The 19,439-nt window shown below is 44.1% G+C and overlaps 1 protein-coding gene across 1 annotated transcript in view; it reads left to right on the top strand.

Moving 5' to 3' along the window:
* Positions 1–2,706: 2,706 nt before the first annotated feature.
* gsap (gamma-secretase activating protein) overlaps positions 2,707–19,439 on the top strand; it is a 36,164-nt gene continuing 19,431 nt past the window's right edge. Inside the window, exons 1-20 of the mRNA XM_079755387.1 lie at positions 2,707–2,941; positions 3,081–3,166; positions 3,648–3,704; positions 4,042–4,111; positions 4,685–4,732; positions 5,172–5,260; positions 5,711–5,780; positions 5,969–6,018; positions 6,207–6,317; positions 9,156–9,209; positions 10,172–10,218; positions 10,892–10,977; positions 11,624–11,701; positions 12,108–12,185; positions 12,724–12,816; positions 13,741–13,945; positions 15,282–15,411; positions 16,604–16,673; positions 17,049–17,128; positions 18,510–18,590. Of these exons, the coding sequence (XP_079611513.1) occupies positions 2,851–2,941; positions 3,081–3,166; positions 3,648–3,704; positions 4,042–4,111; positions 4,685–4,732; positions 5,172–5,260; positions 5,711–5,780; positions 5,969–6,018; positions 6,207–6,317; positions 9,156–9,209; positions 10,172–10,218; positions 10,892–10,977; positions 11,624–11,701; positions 12,108–12,185; positions 12,724–12,816; positions 13,741–13,945; positions 15,282–15,411; positions 16,604–16,673; positions 17,049–17,128; positions 18,510–18,590 (1,674 nt within the window). The 5' untranslated portion in view covers positions 2,707–2,850. The remainder of the gene's footprint in view (positions 2,942–3,080; positions 3,167–3,647; positions 3,705–4,041; positions 4,112–4,684; positions 4,733–5,171; positions 5,261–5,710; positions 5,781–5,968; positions 6,019–6,206; positions 6,318–9,155; positions 9,210–10,171; positions 10,219–10,891; positions 10,978–11,623; positions 11,702–12,107; positions 12,186–12,723; positions 12,817–13,740; positions 13,946–15,281; positions 15,412–16,603; positions 16,674–17,048; positions 17,129–18,509; positions 18,591–19,439) is intronic.

The following is a 19,439-nucleotide window of genomic DNA, read 5'->3' on the forward strand; positions in this document are numbered from 1 at the left end:
TCTTGCAAGACAAATTGATGATCCTAAATTTGCCCAGATGACGTTGGCCCTTTCTGATCTTCAAATGTGGCCATATGCTGAAGCCTCCTCTTCCTCATCGTCTTCTTCCTCCTCCTCTCCCTTCTCCACCTCATCCTCTTCTCTTCAGTCTGGTTTGTTGACCGCTGGCTGTCTGTCTTCTGCACTTGGGTCTGATTTTACTTCTGTGTGGAATAGCCGGCGTAGAAATCCACGGTGTATGTGTTTGTGAGCGTAGGCAGTTGCTAATTTGGTGACATCTGGTGATCGTTATAAGCACACCCGTAGCCAGCTATGAGGTCGCTGAGGCCCGGATCTTTGTCGGTTTTCTAGAGCTAAAAATAAAAACAAAAATTTGAAGCTAAAACTGTATGAGGGAATCTGCACTTGAAAACTTCTCAGAACTGAGTGCATGCTTACTGCACGCCACCCAAAAGGACCACCCTAACTTTCAAACCCTGGTAAAAATGAAGATATATGAGAACCGCCAAGCTAGTTCATCATAATGAACCAGAAAACAAGGCAGGAAAGATAAAGTGCATCTTCTGCCCTCAAGTGTAGTAACATTTTTGAAGAGGTGCTCGTAATCAGTGGTTTCTCTGTAGGCCACACTGGTGACCTAGGATAATTCAACCTTTAAAGTCCTTATTTATGCCGTGTTCTTTTTGGAAAAAGGTCGCAGAGTCAGGATCGCTTGTAACTCACTTTATTTGGGAAAGGTTTGGTCTAGTCTCTATGAACCAAAAGGAGAGGAATTGTATTGGCCCGCGTGGGGATACGCTTAGTAGGGCATCTGATAGATGCGTTACCTGGAGCCTTCCGGCCCCCTGGGCTATGTGTTGTGACTTTAATACTGGGCAGGCGTGGACTCAGTCATGTGCTATGATTGGCTAAGCATGGTGATGAACTCCCGCCTCCTGGATACCCGTATGTGTACTCTGTACTGATCCCTTGTGGCTATGTGCTGGTATTGCAAATTGTTTTTGTGGCCTTGAGCGTCTGAGTTTCTCGATTACCTGGGCCGCTCGCATCTCTAGAATGGACACATGATGAATGGCTTCCTGTATGAGCTGGACGTCTCCCTGGGCTCAGGAGAAAAGAAGATGCAAAAGATGAGAAAGAAGCCTCTCTAATTGCCAAGGACACGGACGCCTCCCTAGGCTAAGGATCCCTTCCTAGCGTGGGAAAGAAGCCTCTCTAATTGGCAAGGACATATGTCGCCTGTTGGTATGAATGTGTGAATTATGTCACATTTGTCCTTCTCTCACTACATAGACTTGACTCGTGTAAGTTATGACCCCAACCTGGCCAGTGGGTATCCTAGTCCGCAATCATAGTCCACTGGTTTGTGTCTGGGTTCTCAGCACTCGATAGAAAATATGTCTGTTGAAGGCAGCCAGCACAAATATAGACCAAAGAGAAAAGTAAAATTGACTTTGCATGTTAACATCTTTCAGGCTTCCTTCAGCGCCTCTGCCACGATGCCCCGGCCTTCCTCTGAAGCTCGGACTAGCGTGTGGTTGGCAACGTAGTCAGCGAGGACCCATCCATTGACCCATCCATCCGTTCATCCATCTATCCATCCTTTCAAGCGACTACCCATCCATCCGTCGGTCCCTCCCCCCCCCAATCCACCATTACCTTGGACAACATCCTAAAGACAAGGGCAGTGCGTTCTTCAGGCATGTGGTCGAACCAGTCGGCCACAGCCTCCAACACCATCTCCTCGTGGCTGACGTTCAGCTCGACCACCACCGCAACCTCCGCCAGCTTGGCCGCGGAGAACGCCAGGAACTCCTCCGAGAACCCCGCCACCTGGTCAAAGTGGCGCAGGAATCAGCCATACGCCTACTGCCGGAGGCCCGGGCAGAAGCAGATCCCAACACAGTTCTCCAAGGTTAGGGTTGGTTGATGAGGTCACTGTAGTTACATTTGTCCCCTGTAACACCTTTTCGAATTTGAGGGGGCAAGGAGCAGGTCAGGCTTATTCATTTTACAACAATATCAGATCCCTCATTTTGGTCTGTCAATATGAGTAAGACACCCAACACTCTTTATTGAAAACCATTTTGAACTAGAATTCATATTCATGTCCAAAACACAGACAAAACACAGTATACGTGGATCTATACATTTATTAATTTGTTACATTTATAAATTAGTAAACGATATTGGAGAACAGATACACTGCAGTAGGCCTATACAAACAATAATCAAATCAATTTTATTAAATCATGTTCTCTTTTTTAGCGTAGTCGTGTTACGTCGTAGTGCTATCTACTTTTGCTTTCTGATTAAAACATTATCATATAATATAAGTTGTCTCCCTATTGATAAGGATGCGTGCCTAATATCACCCCAGCGTGTCACACATATCTCTGCCTGGCCCTGTGACCCCTCGCCCGATCAGCTGACCATCATCCAGCGGGGCGGTGAGACATTCCGTCCCCGACCGGAGGGATGCCTTGGCCCGCGGATCGCATCGCCTCTCACCGCTCTGCCAGCACTGCCAACTCGTGGGACGGAGCAGGAGGAGTTCTCCACTCCAGGAAACAAAAGCGACATTTCCGCATGTCTTCTGCGTTCCAAAGCTGGCGTCCGACCAATGAGACACCGATTGTGGTTCGCCTCTTAACCCCGTTTCTGTTGATGTCACGTGACTGCTTGCTTCAGATGACACCGGTTGATCGCCAGGTGGACGCAAGGTGTCTGTGTTTCTTCGATAGTGGTTTGTGCATCTCTGTGTTACTTCTGGATGCTTGGTCCAAAACAAGTCGCACACATTGAAAGAGGAAGTGTTATTTGGCGACAAGAAGGGGATCAGTGGCCACTATGCTGAAGCTGAAGACAAAGTTTGATCTGCGGAGAGATGTGGTGGCTGATATCCTCAGGAAAGAGCCGACTGTGGGGAGAGTCGAGACAGGTAGGCCCGAGTGTTTTTTCCTGGATGATTTCTACGTGTCGTGAACACAATGAATCCCGACGCGTCTGTCTACTCGTCATGTGGATGGACTGGGTTTTTGTGATGTTTAAAGTGTTGGACATGCATGGTTCCTTACTAGGAATGTCCTCTGCGGATTATTCTGGGGCTTTGGACACTCGCATCGTGAACGTAGAGAGAGATGGGGGGATTCTCTACTCCTGGAAGGTAACCGTGTAATGCGATCACTCTGTGGTTCAGTAGGTCAGTCCACACCACACCACAAAGGCCTGTGCAATAAAAGTATAATTCCACGTTGATAATGATTATGTACATGAGGATAATCGTGTCTCTTTAAGGATTCATACTCGTAATGAACACGCTATGAAATCAAATGATGTAGATGTACATGCAGATAATCATTGAGAACAAAAGAACCATTATTTCTAAGAATCATCATGTGCAATGCTTGATTCATAGGTTGTGTAATCAATTTCAGAATCTAGTCAGAAAATAAAGTATGGGAAACTGGTAGGCTCAAAAACACATCATATTTAGATCAGGAAAGATAAATGAATTAACAGGTCATACTGTTTTTGTATGCTGATAATCCAACATAATTGTAGCCTCGAATATCCATGTTATTATTATTATTATGGTAATTATTGTGCTTATTATGCATTGATTCATTCTATTAATTTATATTTAGGGGGCATCTGGGACCACTAGGATTGGGAAATACGACCCGAACACAAAGGACAACAAGGTAGCGTGAATGCATGCACGTTTCCTGTGTGTGTGTGTGTGTGTGTGTGTGTGTGTGTGTGTGTGTGTGTGTGTGTACAGCACGTGTTTGTGTCTCCGCATGCAGATAAGACTGTATATGTGTATTTATATTATTGCATACTATTGTGCATGCAAGTCTGTGTGTGTGTGTGTGTGTGTGTGTGTAAGTGTGGGTGTGTGTTTGTTCATACATTTTCTCCCATCTTGTTTAATAATTGTGTGGGTGTATACGCCCGCGTGTGTGCGCACGTGTGTGTGTGTGTGTGTGTGTGTGTGTGTGTGTGTGTGTGTATGTGTATGCACATGTATGCGTGTAGCTCCTGTATACATTTGACCAGCAGGTATGTGTGAGCAGTTGTTCTCTGAACAAGGAGGAGACACTCCTGGGTGAGAGATAAATCTACTAAAAACAATTAAATATCCCAGAATAAAACCACCTCATAAACATTATTTGTGAATGCCTCACCAGTACCCAATCCTTGGAGATGTTTATTAGTTAGTCTGGGCCCTTTTAAACTCCTTGATTACATTCAGGGCCTTGGCTACAATGCCCTTCAATGGGGATATTTTTCATAAAGTTATGTTGGGAAGCTATGCCTGGGGTGAGATTAAATAAGTTTTTCTTCTTCTCACCCCTTTTCAAATGGGTAAAGCAAGTGTTGGTTTCTTTTCAATTGTTGTTTTCATTGTTAGTAAATATTACTTAATTGTAACTGTCCACTTATTTAATCATTAGATTTTATTGTTTATCATTGCTTCATTTTCTTTTCTTTATTGGTTCGAAAAAAATATATTTTCAATTCAATTCAAAGCTAAACTTGTGCTACAGAGGTAGGTAGAACATGGTAGTTTTTTCTTATTTCATTGTACAGTATATCCCGAGACAGTTGCGTGTTTAGAAAGTACGTTTAAATGTATGATGTTGACAGTGATAATGTATGCGTCGTTACTCCTTCTCAGCTGTCAGCCTAACACAAAGGAGAGGAGGACAGGATCGCCTGAACCCAAGTAACACACCCTTTCTCATTCTCTCTGCTTTTCTATCTCCCTATTTTCATAAATAATAGCCTGGAGATCAGACCAGGATGTAGTGACTTGGGTGTTCGTCTCCCAAAATATTCAGGGTTGTGTTGCCAAAGTCCAGGATAAAAGAAGTCTTACCAAAAGGAATCCTAGAGGAAGATTCCTATCAACTTCTCTTTATTGACAATCACTGATATTCATTCATTAATTTCATTAAATCATTCTTTCATTCATTCACTGTCACTTTAGATAAAAATGCCTTCTAAATGGCATCCATCTTTAAATTCAAATAGTAAAATGTGTGTGGGGGGGGGGTAATAGAGAGCAAGCATTAGTCATGATCATGTTATTAACACAAGTGTGAGTGATGGATATTTATAATATAGAAATACACGTCATGGTTCTCCTGTCCCTTTCATCACAGTGTCCAAGTGTTTGGCCCTGCTCATTGAGATCCACCCCATCAACAACACCAAGGTCCTCAAGGCTGTGGACTGCACGGTCAGAGTTCAGGTGTGTGTGTGTGTGTGTGTGTTTGCTCGCGTTTGTGGTTTTGCATCTGTTTGTGTGAGTGTGTAATTGTCTGCGTTTAACCACTCCTGAAACACTGTTTCGCAATCCCATGTCCCGTCGTTAACGGGTTTACATTGTCGTTAAATCTCTGCCTCATCACAGTTCTCTGTAGTTTACAAGCTACCTTGGGTTTGATTATTTTTATAACCTGAGTAGCCAATCTGTGTTTTCATGATAGTCAGTTTAAAATGAGAGGGATCAGAAACAGGGAAAGAGATTTGTACAGCGAGTACGGAGGGTATGTGTTCAACATAAAAAGTATGTCTTTGCATTTATCCGTTTTTGTGGGGGGCTGGTGACCTGAGATATAGGCAGCGAACCGAGCCGTAGGAGCTGATTGGTCAGTTATCAGACATATCATTGTTATATTCATTTTTTTCTTTGTTTTAGTTCCTCCACCCAGAAACGGACAGCAAGTCTGTGCTAGAGAGCCACCTCTTGCTGATAGCTGAAGATGGCTGTAAGACACACATCCGTCCGTCTGTCTGTCTGTCTGTCTGTCTGTCTGTCTACCCATCTAATACACATTTTGAAAATATACAATATAAAAGGCATCAAACAACTTTGACGTGACGTAAAAAACATATCTATTCTAAATGTAAATTCAATTCCTCTGACTCATTGAAATTGTCTTTTTGTTTTCAACAGATATAGAACAGTACCACGTTCTGCTGTGCAAATATGAAGGATATAGAGTGGTACGTCCCTGTTGAGATCCTGATTTGATTTCCCCAGTTCTCTTTCTGGAATACAATTTACTGTTGTTGGACTTTAACATAAAATAAATAATAATGCTTATTAAATAATGCTTATTTCAAACCAGTTGTCACACTGTGTGTGTGTGTGTGTGTGTGTGTGTGTGTGTGTGTGTGTGTGTGTGTACCAGGTGATGTTGAACCCAGAGCGGCTGTCCAAGTTGACAGAGAGGATAGCAGAGGACGTCAGTTGGGTCCAGTGGGACAGACACTCCCAGAGACTGTACTACCTCACACACAGGGTAACACACACACACACACACACACACACACACACACACACACACACACACACACACACACACACACACACACACACACACACACACACACACACACACACACACACACACACACACACACACAAACACACACACACAGAGACCCCCCCCCCCAAACACACACACACAAGCACAAATTCTTTGACAGCTCAACTTTATAGGCTTTTGAGATTATCGGAAGGTACTTTCTGTGTTTAGAAAAAAAACATCAGAACTTTGTAAAAGTTTAAAAAAATATGCTGTCTACTGACACTAGGTGGTGCCAGTTCCTTTAAAATAAAATAATGAAGCGCAGTGTGGCATTATGATCCCTTTTATTAGCTCACTATACCATAGGAAAATGTAAGCGAATGATGCATATATTGTATCATTATATTATTATATATTTTAACGAAGAGGCAATGCAGATAGGAATATGATGCAACCAATCAGTACTAGCATGTATTCAGCTTGACGTTACGATTTTGCAAGAAAGTGTTTGCCAAACAATTCATTACTACATTTACATTTACATTTAGGGCATTTAGCAGACGCTTTTATCCAAAGCGACTTACAATAAGTGCATTTGTTACAATAAGTACATTTGTCATAAGAAGTGAAACAATATATCGCTGTCGGTACAGTAAAGATGTTCATAGAACCAAGTGCAAGTATTACAATCGCTAGGCTAACCCATTCCCCGTGTAAAGCAACAATAGCAGCTACTGTAGATGCTACACATTACTAGTGACAACTACTGACTTATCTACTGACTCATAACTACCGACTAATAACTACTGACTAATAACAACTGACTTATAACTACCTAATTTAACTACTGACTATACATACTGACCCTACCTACTGGCTTATAACTACTGACTTTTAATTACAGACCAATAACTACCGACTAATAACTCCTGCCTATACATACTGACCCTACCTTCTGGCTTATAACTACTGACTTTTAATTACAGACTAATAACTACAGACCATTAACTACAGACTAATAACTACAGACTAATATCTACAGACCATTAACTAGAGACTAATAACTAGAGACTAATAACTACAGACCATTAACTACAGACTAATAACTACAGACTAATAACTACAGACTAATTTCTACAGACCATTAACTACAGACTAATAACTACAGACCATTAACTATAGACTAATAACTACAGACTAATAACTACAGACCATTAACTACAGACTAATAACTACAGACTAATAACTACAGACTAATTTCTACAGACCATTAACTAGAGACTAATAACTACAGACCAAAAACTACAGACTAATAACTACAGACCATTAACTACAGACCATTAACTACAGACTAATAACTACAGACCAAAAACTACAGACTAATAACTGATGACTGTCGCTGCGTATGATTGCATACCTTTGTGCCGGACTGTGTCTTCGGTCCTGGGGCCGGCGTCTGGCGCTGATCTGAAGCAGTTCGTCGGGCCCCCAGGGGCCTCTACCCAAACACTTCAGTCCAAAGCTCCTCAAGCGCCCCCCCCCCCCCCCCCCCCCCCCCCCACTGCTGCTCGTCGAGGACCGAGCCACCGCGGGGCGTCGTACTTCGACCTCAACAGGCGTCTGTCATGACCCATATCGCCACGGCGACCGGGACCCCCAGGGTGGGGGGACAGGGCCGTCGGCGGGGTCCCCCCCTGACCCTTCCGACCAATCAGCTCGGGTTAGGGGGTCACGCCGCGGTGTTCCCGAGGTGCGACCCTCCCACCTCCGTCGTCCCGCCGGAAGGGGGAGGCGACAGCGGCGGTTTTGGCTCCCGGAGCGGGGGGGAGGGGAGGAAAGGGCCAGGGAGGAGAGGGGAAGGGGTCAAAGGTCGATCCGGGCGCCAAGCCGACGGGTAGACGAGCTGAAGCGCTGTCCGACAGCCCCAGGCGGGAAGTGCGCCTGCCACCGGCGCCACGCCCACTGACCTGATGATGGATTGCATTAAACTCCGCAGCGTTGTGACTGCATTTGAAATTCTGCTCCTTCCGTCTTGGTTCAGCGATATGTGTGTGTTGAGGTGATGGGTAATTAAGGGATTATGGTGTACACGAAAGTGGGTGTGTGTGTCACACAATTTTGTTTTTACTGACACTTTGGTTCAACTATCGGTCTTGAGAGGGAACGGGAGTCGAGAATTCCCAGTCCTGAAATAAAACTTAAGCAGTCAGTGAAATGGGCAGAGAAATATGGATCAAGATGTAAGAGAGTAGGGACTTTATGGCTACTTAACTTAAGATAAAAGAATATGTACTTCATTAAACCCAGACTGAAATTTTTGGGTGAGACAGCAGAAGTGCAGGACATTAATTAAACTCTTTTCTGTAATATCTATAATAATATGCAAAATCTACTTTGTTTAAGGTCACCCTATAATTAAAGATAGGATCCCTGTTTCATGGCCAAGATCCAAGGTTCATACAGAGTGTTTGTAGAAGAAGTTCTTGTCCTCACATATTCCTTCTACAGAAAGAGACTTAGAAGAGAACCACAGATATGTTTGAGCTTTCCTGTGTTCATCCTCCGATCATATTCATGCACATGTTTCGTGGTGTGCTGGAAAAATGATGCACTGAACATGTGCATTATTCACATGTTTATATTTCTTAGGGGTGTAACACCATCTTCAGTTGACTCTTTTTAATCACACAAAATTCACACACTTCAGTGTACACAAGCAATCTTTTTCAACTAGAAGGTCATTCAACTGCTTCCAGGGAAGTTGGATTCATGCATCCAAATGTACCATTCACATCATCGTTTTAATCGTATATTATGCCTTTCACACAGGACAAGACCTTGCGATGTTTCCAATTTTACCCCAATCGCAACTGCGAGATTGTGGTAAGTAAAAAACATGTTTAATGTAAAAATATAAGCTTTCACCTTGCATATGACCTGCGACATTTATATCTAGTAACTCAGCTTTTTTCGAAAGCGGTCTGCAGTTGCGGCACAATGTACGATTTAATCAAAAAACAACCCTTTTGACAGACGGGTAGCAACCTAACCTTCATCATGTGTCTGAGCACCAGTGTGGTTCATGTGTGGTATCTCCACTCGCTCTGTCTTTCACTGGAGCCTCGACATGCATGAACGAATGAAGCGGCCCCGAAGTAATCAGTGTAATGCACTCCACCGGAATCTAACCTTCAACTACACCTCCAGATGTGCAAAGGTTATCATTTCCCTAGTCTTGCTTTATCAGACCATTGGAGATCTCGCCTACCAAAACTGTAAGCTTATTAACTGCTGCGAGAATGGCCAACTACTAGTCTGTTATTGGCCTTGTTCCTGTACATTTTACTTGTTCCTGTACATATTTTCTCCAATTCTCCTGCATAGTGGAAAAAACTGGATGTAGCAAGTCAGTTTACAAAAACAGCTTTTACAAACATTGACAATTTTACATTATTTGATTCCGCTTTATTCAATTTGCTCAGAAACTTGACTTGACTTGAGCGTTTTGAGTCTTCCTATCATGCATGTGCTGCTGATACGACTTAACAGCCCTGATATGAAGAGCCGCCCTAAAGCAAGGCACTTTTTTTATAAACTCCCAAGTGGGTATCAGTTTTAGCAGAGAAACCTTGGTGATTGCCCTCAGTCTCTAGTTGAGTCAAGCGTTTAGAAACGTACTCATGAGTGTATCTCCCTGATGGTACAAAAAAACACCAACATTGTATATTATCTTCCCACTCGATTTGAAACAATACAATTCCACCCTTTAAATGATTTTAACAGTCTCCTGGCAGATGCATTCATTGCTTGTCCTTGATGTCTCTCGCTCTCTTGCTCTCTGCCAGTTGGAGATGGTGCTAGATTTGCCTACAGAGCCTCTGAACACTTTAAGGTAAGGGCACACGGATAACAATCATTATACGTCCATCGACCGCCACAGAGCGGCAGCAGCTCAAGAGGTAGAGACGGTTCACCTGGAACCAAGGGGTCGCCTGTTTGATCACCCAGACGTATCGTGACGTCTGTCCTTGAGTCAAGGCACCTGTTCACTATTGTGGCTCTTTTCAGACGCTTTCATCCAAAGTCACCTACGGTGAATTCAGATACATGTCGCGAAGGGGCGGGGTTAGAGTTAGGGCGTTGATATTTGGGATCAAACCCAGAACCGACTGGGGTTCGACTCCAGCACACACACTGTACTTTAACCCACTAACTCAAGTCCGTCCTCACATGACACGGTCGCTGGTTTTGTGTGAATGTGTATTCCCGTGGGCAATCACTCAAGCACTTGGAGAGCGAAAACAAGTTTAGAAACAATAAATAACACACTAGTATTTTATTCTTTCACGATCAGTACAACACTTAACTTTGTTTGATTGGGCTTGTGTCCCGGATGATGAATTCATGTAACTTATCGTTTAATTGCCTTTAATGTACTTTTTGGTTTATAATTAATCACCCAGCAGAAATTGCTTAATAGGCTGAAACCTTGTTGAATATTTCTGTAGTATTTAGTGTGTGTGTTTGTGTGTGTGTGCGTGTGTGTGTGTGTGTGTGCGTCCCAGGTTTGTCAACCTGGGTTTTGACCACTACGATGAGAAAAAACTTCAGCAACAACACAATCAAATGGAAGTGTTCACAAACAATATAGGTACAACACACACACACACACACACACACACACACACACACACACACACACACACACACACACACTAACTTACAATGTAGTCAAACTATGCTAACATGCATTTTGTCTGATTTCCATTTTGGCACCTGATGAAACAGAGAATAAGTTCTGACACAATATAATACCTCTGTCAAAAACACAAAGTCATCCTCTTGCAATATGAGGAAATATAATTACATTCCACTGCGCAAATGATCTGCCACTCTCTGAGAAGCAATGTTCTGCGCAAATGTTTATTTTTATCCATATTCAAATGTGAAATTTGATTCTATCCTAATATTGATTCAAATGTGTCCGAAAATCGAGGTTGATATTTCCCTTCAAACGTTTTGGGAGTTGATTGTCTTCTCAATATGTTTCACTAACTGTTTCAATAATTGTGCATGATTTACTTTTTCAATGTAACAAACGTTGATCAAAATGAACAAAACGAATTTGACTTCCTGTCACTGCAAAGCCATTTATTGTTCGCGATCACGTAAAATACTATGTAGGAAATCGCATTTGTAAATTACCTTTACGCTCCTAATCAAATAATTGGAAAATCACGTGATGGTCTCGCTTCCTCCACTGTTTGACCAATTGCTCCCCCTGCTGGTCGTTCCAGGGAGTATGTGCGTGTGCTTCAGCCAACCAGCGATCGATGGTCATGAGCAGACTTACAGCGTCATCTTCGTTCATAAAGGCAAGAGGGCTTTTCACCTGCGAGCCCACAGTATTCATTATGCATGTAAATATGCAAAGAAACAACAAAATAGCAGCATGAATAAACATAATAATTGTGAAAAGATCTTGACTTTTTGTAAGAATCATATCATTTAAATGCGTAATTTGACTTCAGTGCAGATTACAGTGAAACTATTTATAAATTCCTTAATTAATGAATGCAAGTACTTGTTAGTTTTTCACGGTGAATAGTTCAAATGAAATGTAAATGGCGGCAACGTAACAGGATGCAAGATATCCAGATTTTCCTACTCTTTATCTGTGGCCGGTGGGTGTTTGTGTGTTTGACTGTGGTGTGACTCGGTGGAAGCCGATTGGTCGGTGCAGCAGGGGAGATGAGGTGATGACACATGTTGTGGTTGCAGGCTGCAGTAAAACATTCAGAGTGTCTCAGGAGGGGAACGGCCCGGAGTCCCCCCCCCTGCCGATCTTCATACCGATAGGTCTGGAGCACACAAACACACCCACACACACACACACACACAGGCACATGCACACACACATGCACACGTTTACACACACGCACAAACTCACTGTTAGACATGCCTGTTGTCGTTGCAGACATGCACACATGCACAAACACATTGTGCACACACACAGACACACACTTAAGATTAGACATGCACACACACACGTGCACACCCACACACACACACGCAAAGTCACGCAAGAACACACACTCACGGTTAGGCATACACACACACACTATCACGGTTAGACATGCACACACACGTACACACAACATACGCGCACGCACAGTCACAGTCACGCAAGCACACACACACACTCATGGTTAGACATGCACACACACACGTACAACACACGTGCACACACAACAGACACGCACACACCTACGCACTCACAGACACACTTACTCTCACACACACACAGTCACACGAATACATGAATACACACATGCACAATCACTGTCACACATACACACCGACGCCCGCAGTGATGCTGGCGATGTTTCCTGTGCAGGGTTCTACATCCTGGTGCACGTGGCCGGCCGCTTCCTCCACTGCATCAACAGCAGACAGCCACAGACCCTCTGCTACTCTCTCTTCCTCTCAGGTGAGAGAGAGAGAGACTGAGAGAGAGAGAGAGATACTGAGAGAGAGAGAGAGAGAGATACTGAGAGAGACTGAGAGAGAGAGAGAGATACTGAGAGAGCGAGAGAGAGACAGAGAGAGAGAGAGCGAGAGAGCAAGAGAGAGAGAGAGGGAGAGAGAGAGCCTTCGAGTAGACTTTACCCTTGAGCAAGATGCCTAACTCCTGTCCAACTCCTTAATGACATAATGTGGAGCGTCATTCAATACCGCACAAAGAAAGACAAAGCGAGCCACACTATTAAGTGTCGAAGGTCTCGCTCTGACAGACTGACGAGTTTGAGCTTTCACCGCAGGCATTACCAGACGAGCTCAGATCGTGTCAACATCTTTTATGTACAACCCGCAAACACACACGATTTTACGAGATTTTCAGCTTGCTCGATGAATATGAGAGTTGGAATCGATCGCAGTGTCCTTAAAGGTTTGTTTTAGAAGCTAGAGGTCATTTATTTTTCATACAAACTTGCTTTCAGGCAGTATTCTGTTTGTCTGCGGTCTGAAAACTTTGGAGTGAAAATCATGTAGACGTACACTTGAAATAAACTTTCCTTGTCCTGGACACGATGATGTTATCATAACCAACACAAAAGGAACAACAGTGTCTTTGTAAGCTAGGATGGAAGGTATTTGGTCCCCTAGTAAATAAATGTGATAGCCATCATTCATTGAGTTCATTCATTTACAATATAAATAATAATACATAAGAATACATTCATTAACAATAATAACAATATTAAAGGATGAATCAACATACATTTGTATGTGTCTCAGGGTCTTTTTGTTAAATAAATATATTAATAAAGTGTGTGAAATGCAGTGACCTATTGGGCGGCCATCTTTGATGAGGGGTATAGGTGACTCCGCCTCCCTCCTTTCCTTCCTTTAGGTCCAGAGGCCCAGCTGGGTGTGCCAGAGCCGTCGGCAGGCGTCACTGTTTTAGGCGTAGAAGAAGAAAGTGAAGAGGGAGGAGGAGGAGGAGCCTCAGCCAGCATGCTGATGGACCTGGCCAGTGGCAAGATCTACAGGGCTGGCCTTAGCTCCGCCTTCCTGCTGCAGATCCTCTGCTCGGACACGCCCCCTACGAGAACCAGGTGAGGAGGCTGGAGGGGAAATATCAAAATGGCCGCCTAGCATTTGAGCGGAATGTGTTAATAATTGGGTTATAATTTCCTTGCAATACGTGAAGTGTAGACACTGTGTGCACAAACTAAACTTCTAATGAACATATTTTTCCACTTGGAGCCTGATGAAAAAGAAAGTTAGTTAAGACACCTTTAGAAATAAATCCCAACCTCGTAGTCATGATTTAAGAAACAACTTTTCATGACAGACTCCAAGAGACTTTTTTGTATATTCAACACAATAAGTAGTTGGTTTTAGGACTATACTTGCATATTGGGATTCTATGTGTCATCTCTGCAAATGAGTAACACACACACACACACACACACACAGCAGGAGCTCTGAAGAAAAGGGATGGTTCAGACGCCAGCTTCTTAGTTTCACCATTAAAGTTCATGAGGAGAAATGGTTTCATTATGGTGCCTGCTTCTGCTCTTATTATGCAGAAGAAGTCCCAATAGTAAATATCACTGCTGTCATCTCCTCTCTCTCTCTCTCTGTCTCTCTCTCTCTCACTCAGTATCTCTCTCTATCTCTCTCTCTCTCAGCATCTCTCTCCGTCTCTCTCTCGCTCTCTCTCTCTCTCTCGCTCTCTCTCTCGCTCTCTATCCTTGTTCTCAATCTTGTTTAAAGCGCAGAGAGTACTGGGCCCCACCAGTTCTTCCCCAAGGTCGCGGGGAACACGAGCCCACAACACCGATGCGCTTTACTCTTTCCTGACGCGTCTTTTCGTACAAATCGTGCATTTCACAGGAGTGCGTCTCCAGGTCAAGGGCGCGCTCAGCGTCGGCGCGCTGATGCAAATCGACGCTCAAACGATGTAAATTAAAATGTCTAATGATTCATCATGAATAATTGAATAGATCCCAATCGCCTTGTGTTGAGGGGAATTGATGCCGTAGATGATACCTTAACGCGTTAGAGGATGCCTTCAGGTGCACCTCAGACATAGGGGAATCGAACTCGGTGCCCGTTGGCTACTACTCAGTCCCAGACGCCACCCCGTGTTCTAGCCTACAGCGGTGTGTCTAGCTGCCGCTAAATGTGTGTACGTGTGTGTGTGTGCGTTTGTACATGCACAGTTACGTCTGTGTGTGTGTACATGAGTATATATGTATGCATATATATATAGGTATGCATCTTTATGCAAATGTATATGTGTGTCCCTGTGTGTGTGTGTGTGTGTGTGTGTGCGTGTCCGCATTCTGCATGTGTGTGTACATGCGTATATATGTATGCATGTATCTATATATAGGTATGCTAATGTGTGTGTGTGTGTGTGTGTGTGTGTGTGTGTGGCGGCAGCCTGCCTCTCAGCGTGGCCCCTGGAGGAACCGGTCGGCCCCGGGCCCCCAGCCGGCCAGAAGCCCAGCGGCTGGCGGCCCTCCACTGCCTGCTGGTGTACCTGGGAACCGAACCAACGCTGGAAGACAAGGTGAGGGGGGGAGGGAAGGAGGGAGGGAGGGGGGCGTGGAGGGGAGAGGGAAAGCGAAGTAAGAAAAGGGCAGAGTCAGGAGGAAGGAGGTAGGGAGGGAAGGGAGAGGAGAGGGAAGGAGGGAAGGAGGGGAGGGAGGGGAGGGAGGGAGGGAGGGAAGGAGAGGAAGGGAGGAGGTGGAGAGGAGAGAGAGATGGGAGGAAAGATGAGCAGGAAAGGGAAGGGAGGAAAATAGAGGGAGGAGAGAGGGAGGAGTAGGAAGAGAGAGGAAGGAGAAGGGAGGGAGGGAGGAGAGGAGACAAAGAGAAGACCGATGATGCGGTGAGAGGGAGAGAATGAGAGACCATAGGTTATAAGAGGGAGAAGTGGGGGAGGGAGGGAGAGAAGAGGAGGAGAGGAGAGGAGGCTGAGGGGGAGGAGGAGCGAGGGGGAGAAGTTAAGAGGAGATACAGAGGAGATAATGGGAGGTGGGACCATGATGTAATGGGGGGCTTTTACTTCAGCCTCAGGAGATCTATAAATTAACAGACAGCCGGACAGACAGACAACCGCAAACAAACCTATGAAAACACAGACCGTAGGATGAAGACAGATAAGACGATACTTTGTTAATCTCAGATGGGGAATTCAGTGGAAAAAACTAATGAACAGTTAAGGCTAAAACAGGTAATGGCCTTTTGTGTTGCGGCATGGACAGCGACGGAGAGAGAGAGACAAAGAGATAAGGTGGGGAGAGAGAGATGGAGTCAGTTGCAAGAAGTGAATAGACCGGAGGGTCACTCTGGCCTCAAGAGTTTTACACAAGGGACTCGAAGAAAGGGCTAACGACTGAAAAAGGAGAAGAAGGAGTAGGCTGAAGTGTGAGCCCGGCGCTCTCCTAGCCTCATTTAAAATGTTCTGTGAGACTATAATAAATCCTTCTTAAGGGCTTGGAGTGAGTCACTGTAATTACCACTGCAAGGCCTTAGCAACAGCAAGCTAACACACTTTGCTGGTCATTTTTTTTAGGGAGTTTTTTAGGGACTTTTTTTTTTTCTGCAACTGTAACTTTTGGGCAATTTTAAGTAAATAGTTTGTCAACTATCGTGCGTGTGTGTGTGTATATGTGTGTATGTGTATGTTTTTGCGTACGTCTATGTTTGTGCGTGTCCACCTGTGTGTGTGTGTGTGTGTGTGTGTGTGCTGCTTCCAGATCATCGATTGGCTGTGTGACAACACGATGGCGTTCGTGTCCTTCGATCAGATCCAGGAGTTCATTCTAGGTGAGCTGTTGACACTAGACACGAACGGCCAGCTTCTGGAACAACCCGTGATTTACTGCTCGCAGAACCCACGTCGGCCCTGAGATTAATTGTAGTATAGATGTGAATTTAATATTATCCGTTTTTTTACAGGAATGTGATTAAAAGCACTACTCTGGCCACTGATTATTTCCCCCTGCATCATTTGTCTATTTATTCTTGTTCTGATTTGACTCTCTCTCTCTCTCTCGTCTCACTTTCCTCTCTCTCTCTCTCTCTCTCTCTCTCTACCGCTACCTCTACCTCTAACTCTCCACCTCTAACTCTTTACCTCTCTACCTCTCTCTCTCTTTCGTCTCTCTTTCCTCTCTCTCTACCTCTCTCTCTCTCTCCCAGCCTCTTTGTACAGGATCAGCTATGGGAAGTTTCTCTGTCTCGACAAAGTCTTGCCCTACTCGTCTGTTTCCGACAAGAAGGTAACTCACACACACACACACACACACACACACACACACACAAACACACACAATGTGTACACACTGTTGTAGTGCCTTCCATTTGTAAATACATTTCCTTTATTAGTTTTCTCCACAATACTGCAAAGTAATAACTCCTGTCATGTCGACAGTCTAGACACAATTCACTGACAAACAAATAAAGTCAAATTGAAACATACTTGACTATTATATAGAGTAGTGGCCCAAAGCTACTGGGTTTGATCCCTGATGTACACAGTCAGTAACACGTATCTGAATTCACTTTGGATAAAAGCTCAATGAATAGATGGTACTAAAAAATACCTATTTGCATGTTTACTCAAACTGAAACATGAAATGTGACTTGGCATTAATAGATTGTTTGCAGATGATGTCACACTTGTGGCGGGAAAGTGAGATGGAGGGATGGATATACTGTACATAAAGTTAAGATATGTTTCTTGGAAGTTGTCGGTGTGTTTAAGTGGTTTAATGATGCGATTCAACCTAGGAAGGTTAATGAGGCGAACGTTGTTATTTATTCACCGTTGGTACCGCCCACTCTAAGCACTGTGACTAAAAGCACACGCCCACCCTGACAAAAACAATATTTTTCTCTCCCAATTCGGGAACCCGAAACCCGAACACGAAAAAGCAATACCTTGTTCTTCCGATCTCTGATGTAGTACTAGGTCAGCATAAGGTCATGGACTTTGTTTACCGACTCGATCAAGGGGGTAAATCGCGAATATCCTGTGATAAAGCCTTTCATTTTTTTTAAACCACACGGATCGAATCCAATATATTTGAGTATTTCTTTTGAGACGTTTGTCTGGAACATTATGGTCCGGTTTACTTAAGCAGAGTTGTGTTGCCGGACGTTGTCCATCTCCCTCTCTGCCCTTGGTGTCACCGACCCACCGGTCTTACCTGGCTGGACACCAACAGCAGGCCGATCCCAGAGAGGATCAATAATCTGTCCAATTCCATTAGAGACTGCTGTGTGTGTGTGTGTGTGTGTGTGTGTGTGAGAGAGAAGATGATGCATCATTCCCACTGGGGAAATGTGGGTGTCAAAGCAGCAGTACAGGACAGTAATAAGAGTTGAAGAGATACTTGTTTTGAATAATATGCAAAAATCGCCCCATACTAAATAAACAGGTCTATAAATACCCTATGAGTAGTAGAAATGTAAAAGCAGACTGTAAATGTTTGTGTGTGTGTACACGTGTTTGTGTGACTGCACAGGTTTATCTGTATTTGTGTGTGTATTTGTTTGTGTGCGTGTAAATTATTCTGTGTGCGCGTGTGTGGGTGTATGTGTATGTGTGTGTGGGAGCATATGTGTGTCCAAACGTGTTTGTGTGTGTGTGTGACTCAGGAAGTGGCAGCAGCACTGCTGGAGGTCCCTGGTGTTTCCTGTACGTCTGAAATGTACACGGACCCCGTGTTCAAAGGGAAGGTGAGCCATAGCTCTGATTGGTTAATGCTGGGAACTCTTTTATTTTCCATATTCTGATTGGTGGCTCTTATTACAGGTAATGTAATGTGTCCTTGTGTTAATGTGTGTGTGCATATGGGGTATCTGAGTGTGAGTGTGTTTGTGTCGTTGTGTGTGTGTGTGTGTGTTCGAATTTATGTTCAAGGGATGCACATACATTTATGCGTGTGTGTGTGTGTCATTGTCTATCTGTGTTTCATTGTGTGTGTGTTTCATTGTGTCTATCTGTGTTTCATTGTGCGTGTGTGTGTCTCATTGTGTGTGTGCGTGTGTGTCTCATTGTGTGTGTATGTGTGTTTGTATGTGTCGCATTGTGTGTGTGTGTCTCATTGTGTGTGTGTGTGTGTCTCATTGTGTGTGTGTGTGTGTCTCATGTGTGTCTGTCTCATTGTGTGTGTGTGTCTCATTATGTGTGTGCGTGTCTCATTGTGTGTGTGTGTTTGTGTGTCTCATTGTGTGTGTGGGTGTCTCATTGTGTGTGTGTGTGTCTCATTGTGTGTGTGTGTGTGTGTGTGTGTGTGTGAGTGCGTGTGTCTCATTGTGTGTGAGTGCATGTGTCTCATTGTGTGTGTGTGTGTGTGAGTCAGTGCATGAGTCTCATTGTGTGTGTGTGTGTGTGTGTGAGTGAGTGCATGAGTCTCATTGTGTGTGTGTGTGTGTGTGTGTGAGTGAGTGCATGAGTCTCATTGTGTGTGTGTGTGTGTGTGTGTGAGTGAGTGCATGAGTCTCATTGTGTGTGTGTGTGTGTGTGTGTGTGAGTGAGTGCATGAGTCTCATTGTGTGTGTGTGTGTGTGTGTGTGTGTGTGAGT

The sequence above is a fragment of the Pollachius pollachius genome (assembly GCF_949987615.1).
Source record: "Pollachius pollachius genome assembly, chromosome: 18".
Classification (NCBI taxonomy): Eukaryota; Metazoa; Chordata; class Actinopteri; order Gadiformes; family Gadidae; genus Pollachius; species Pollachius pollachius.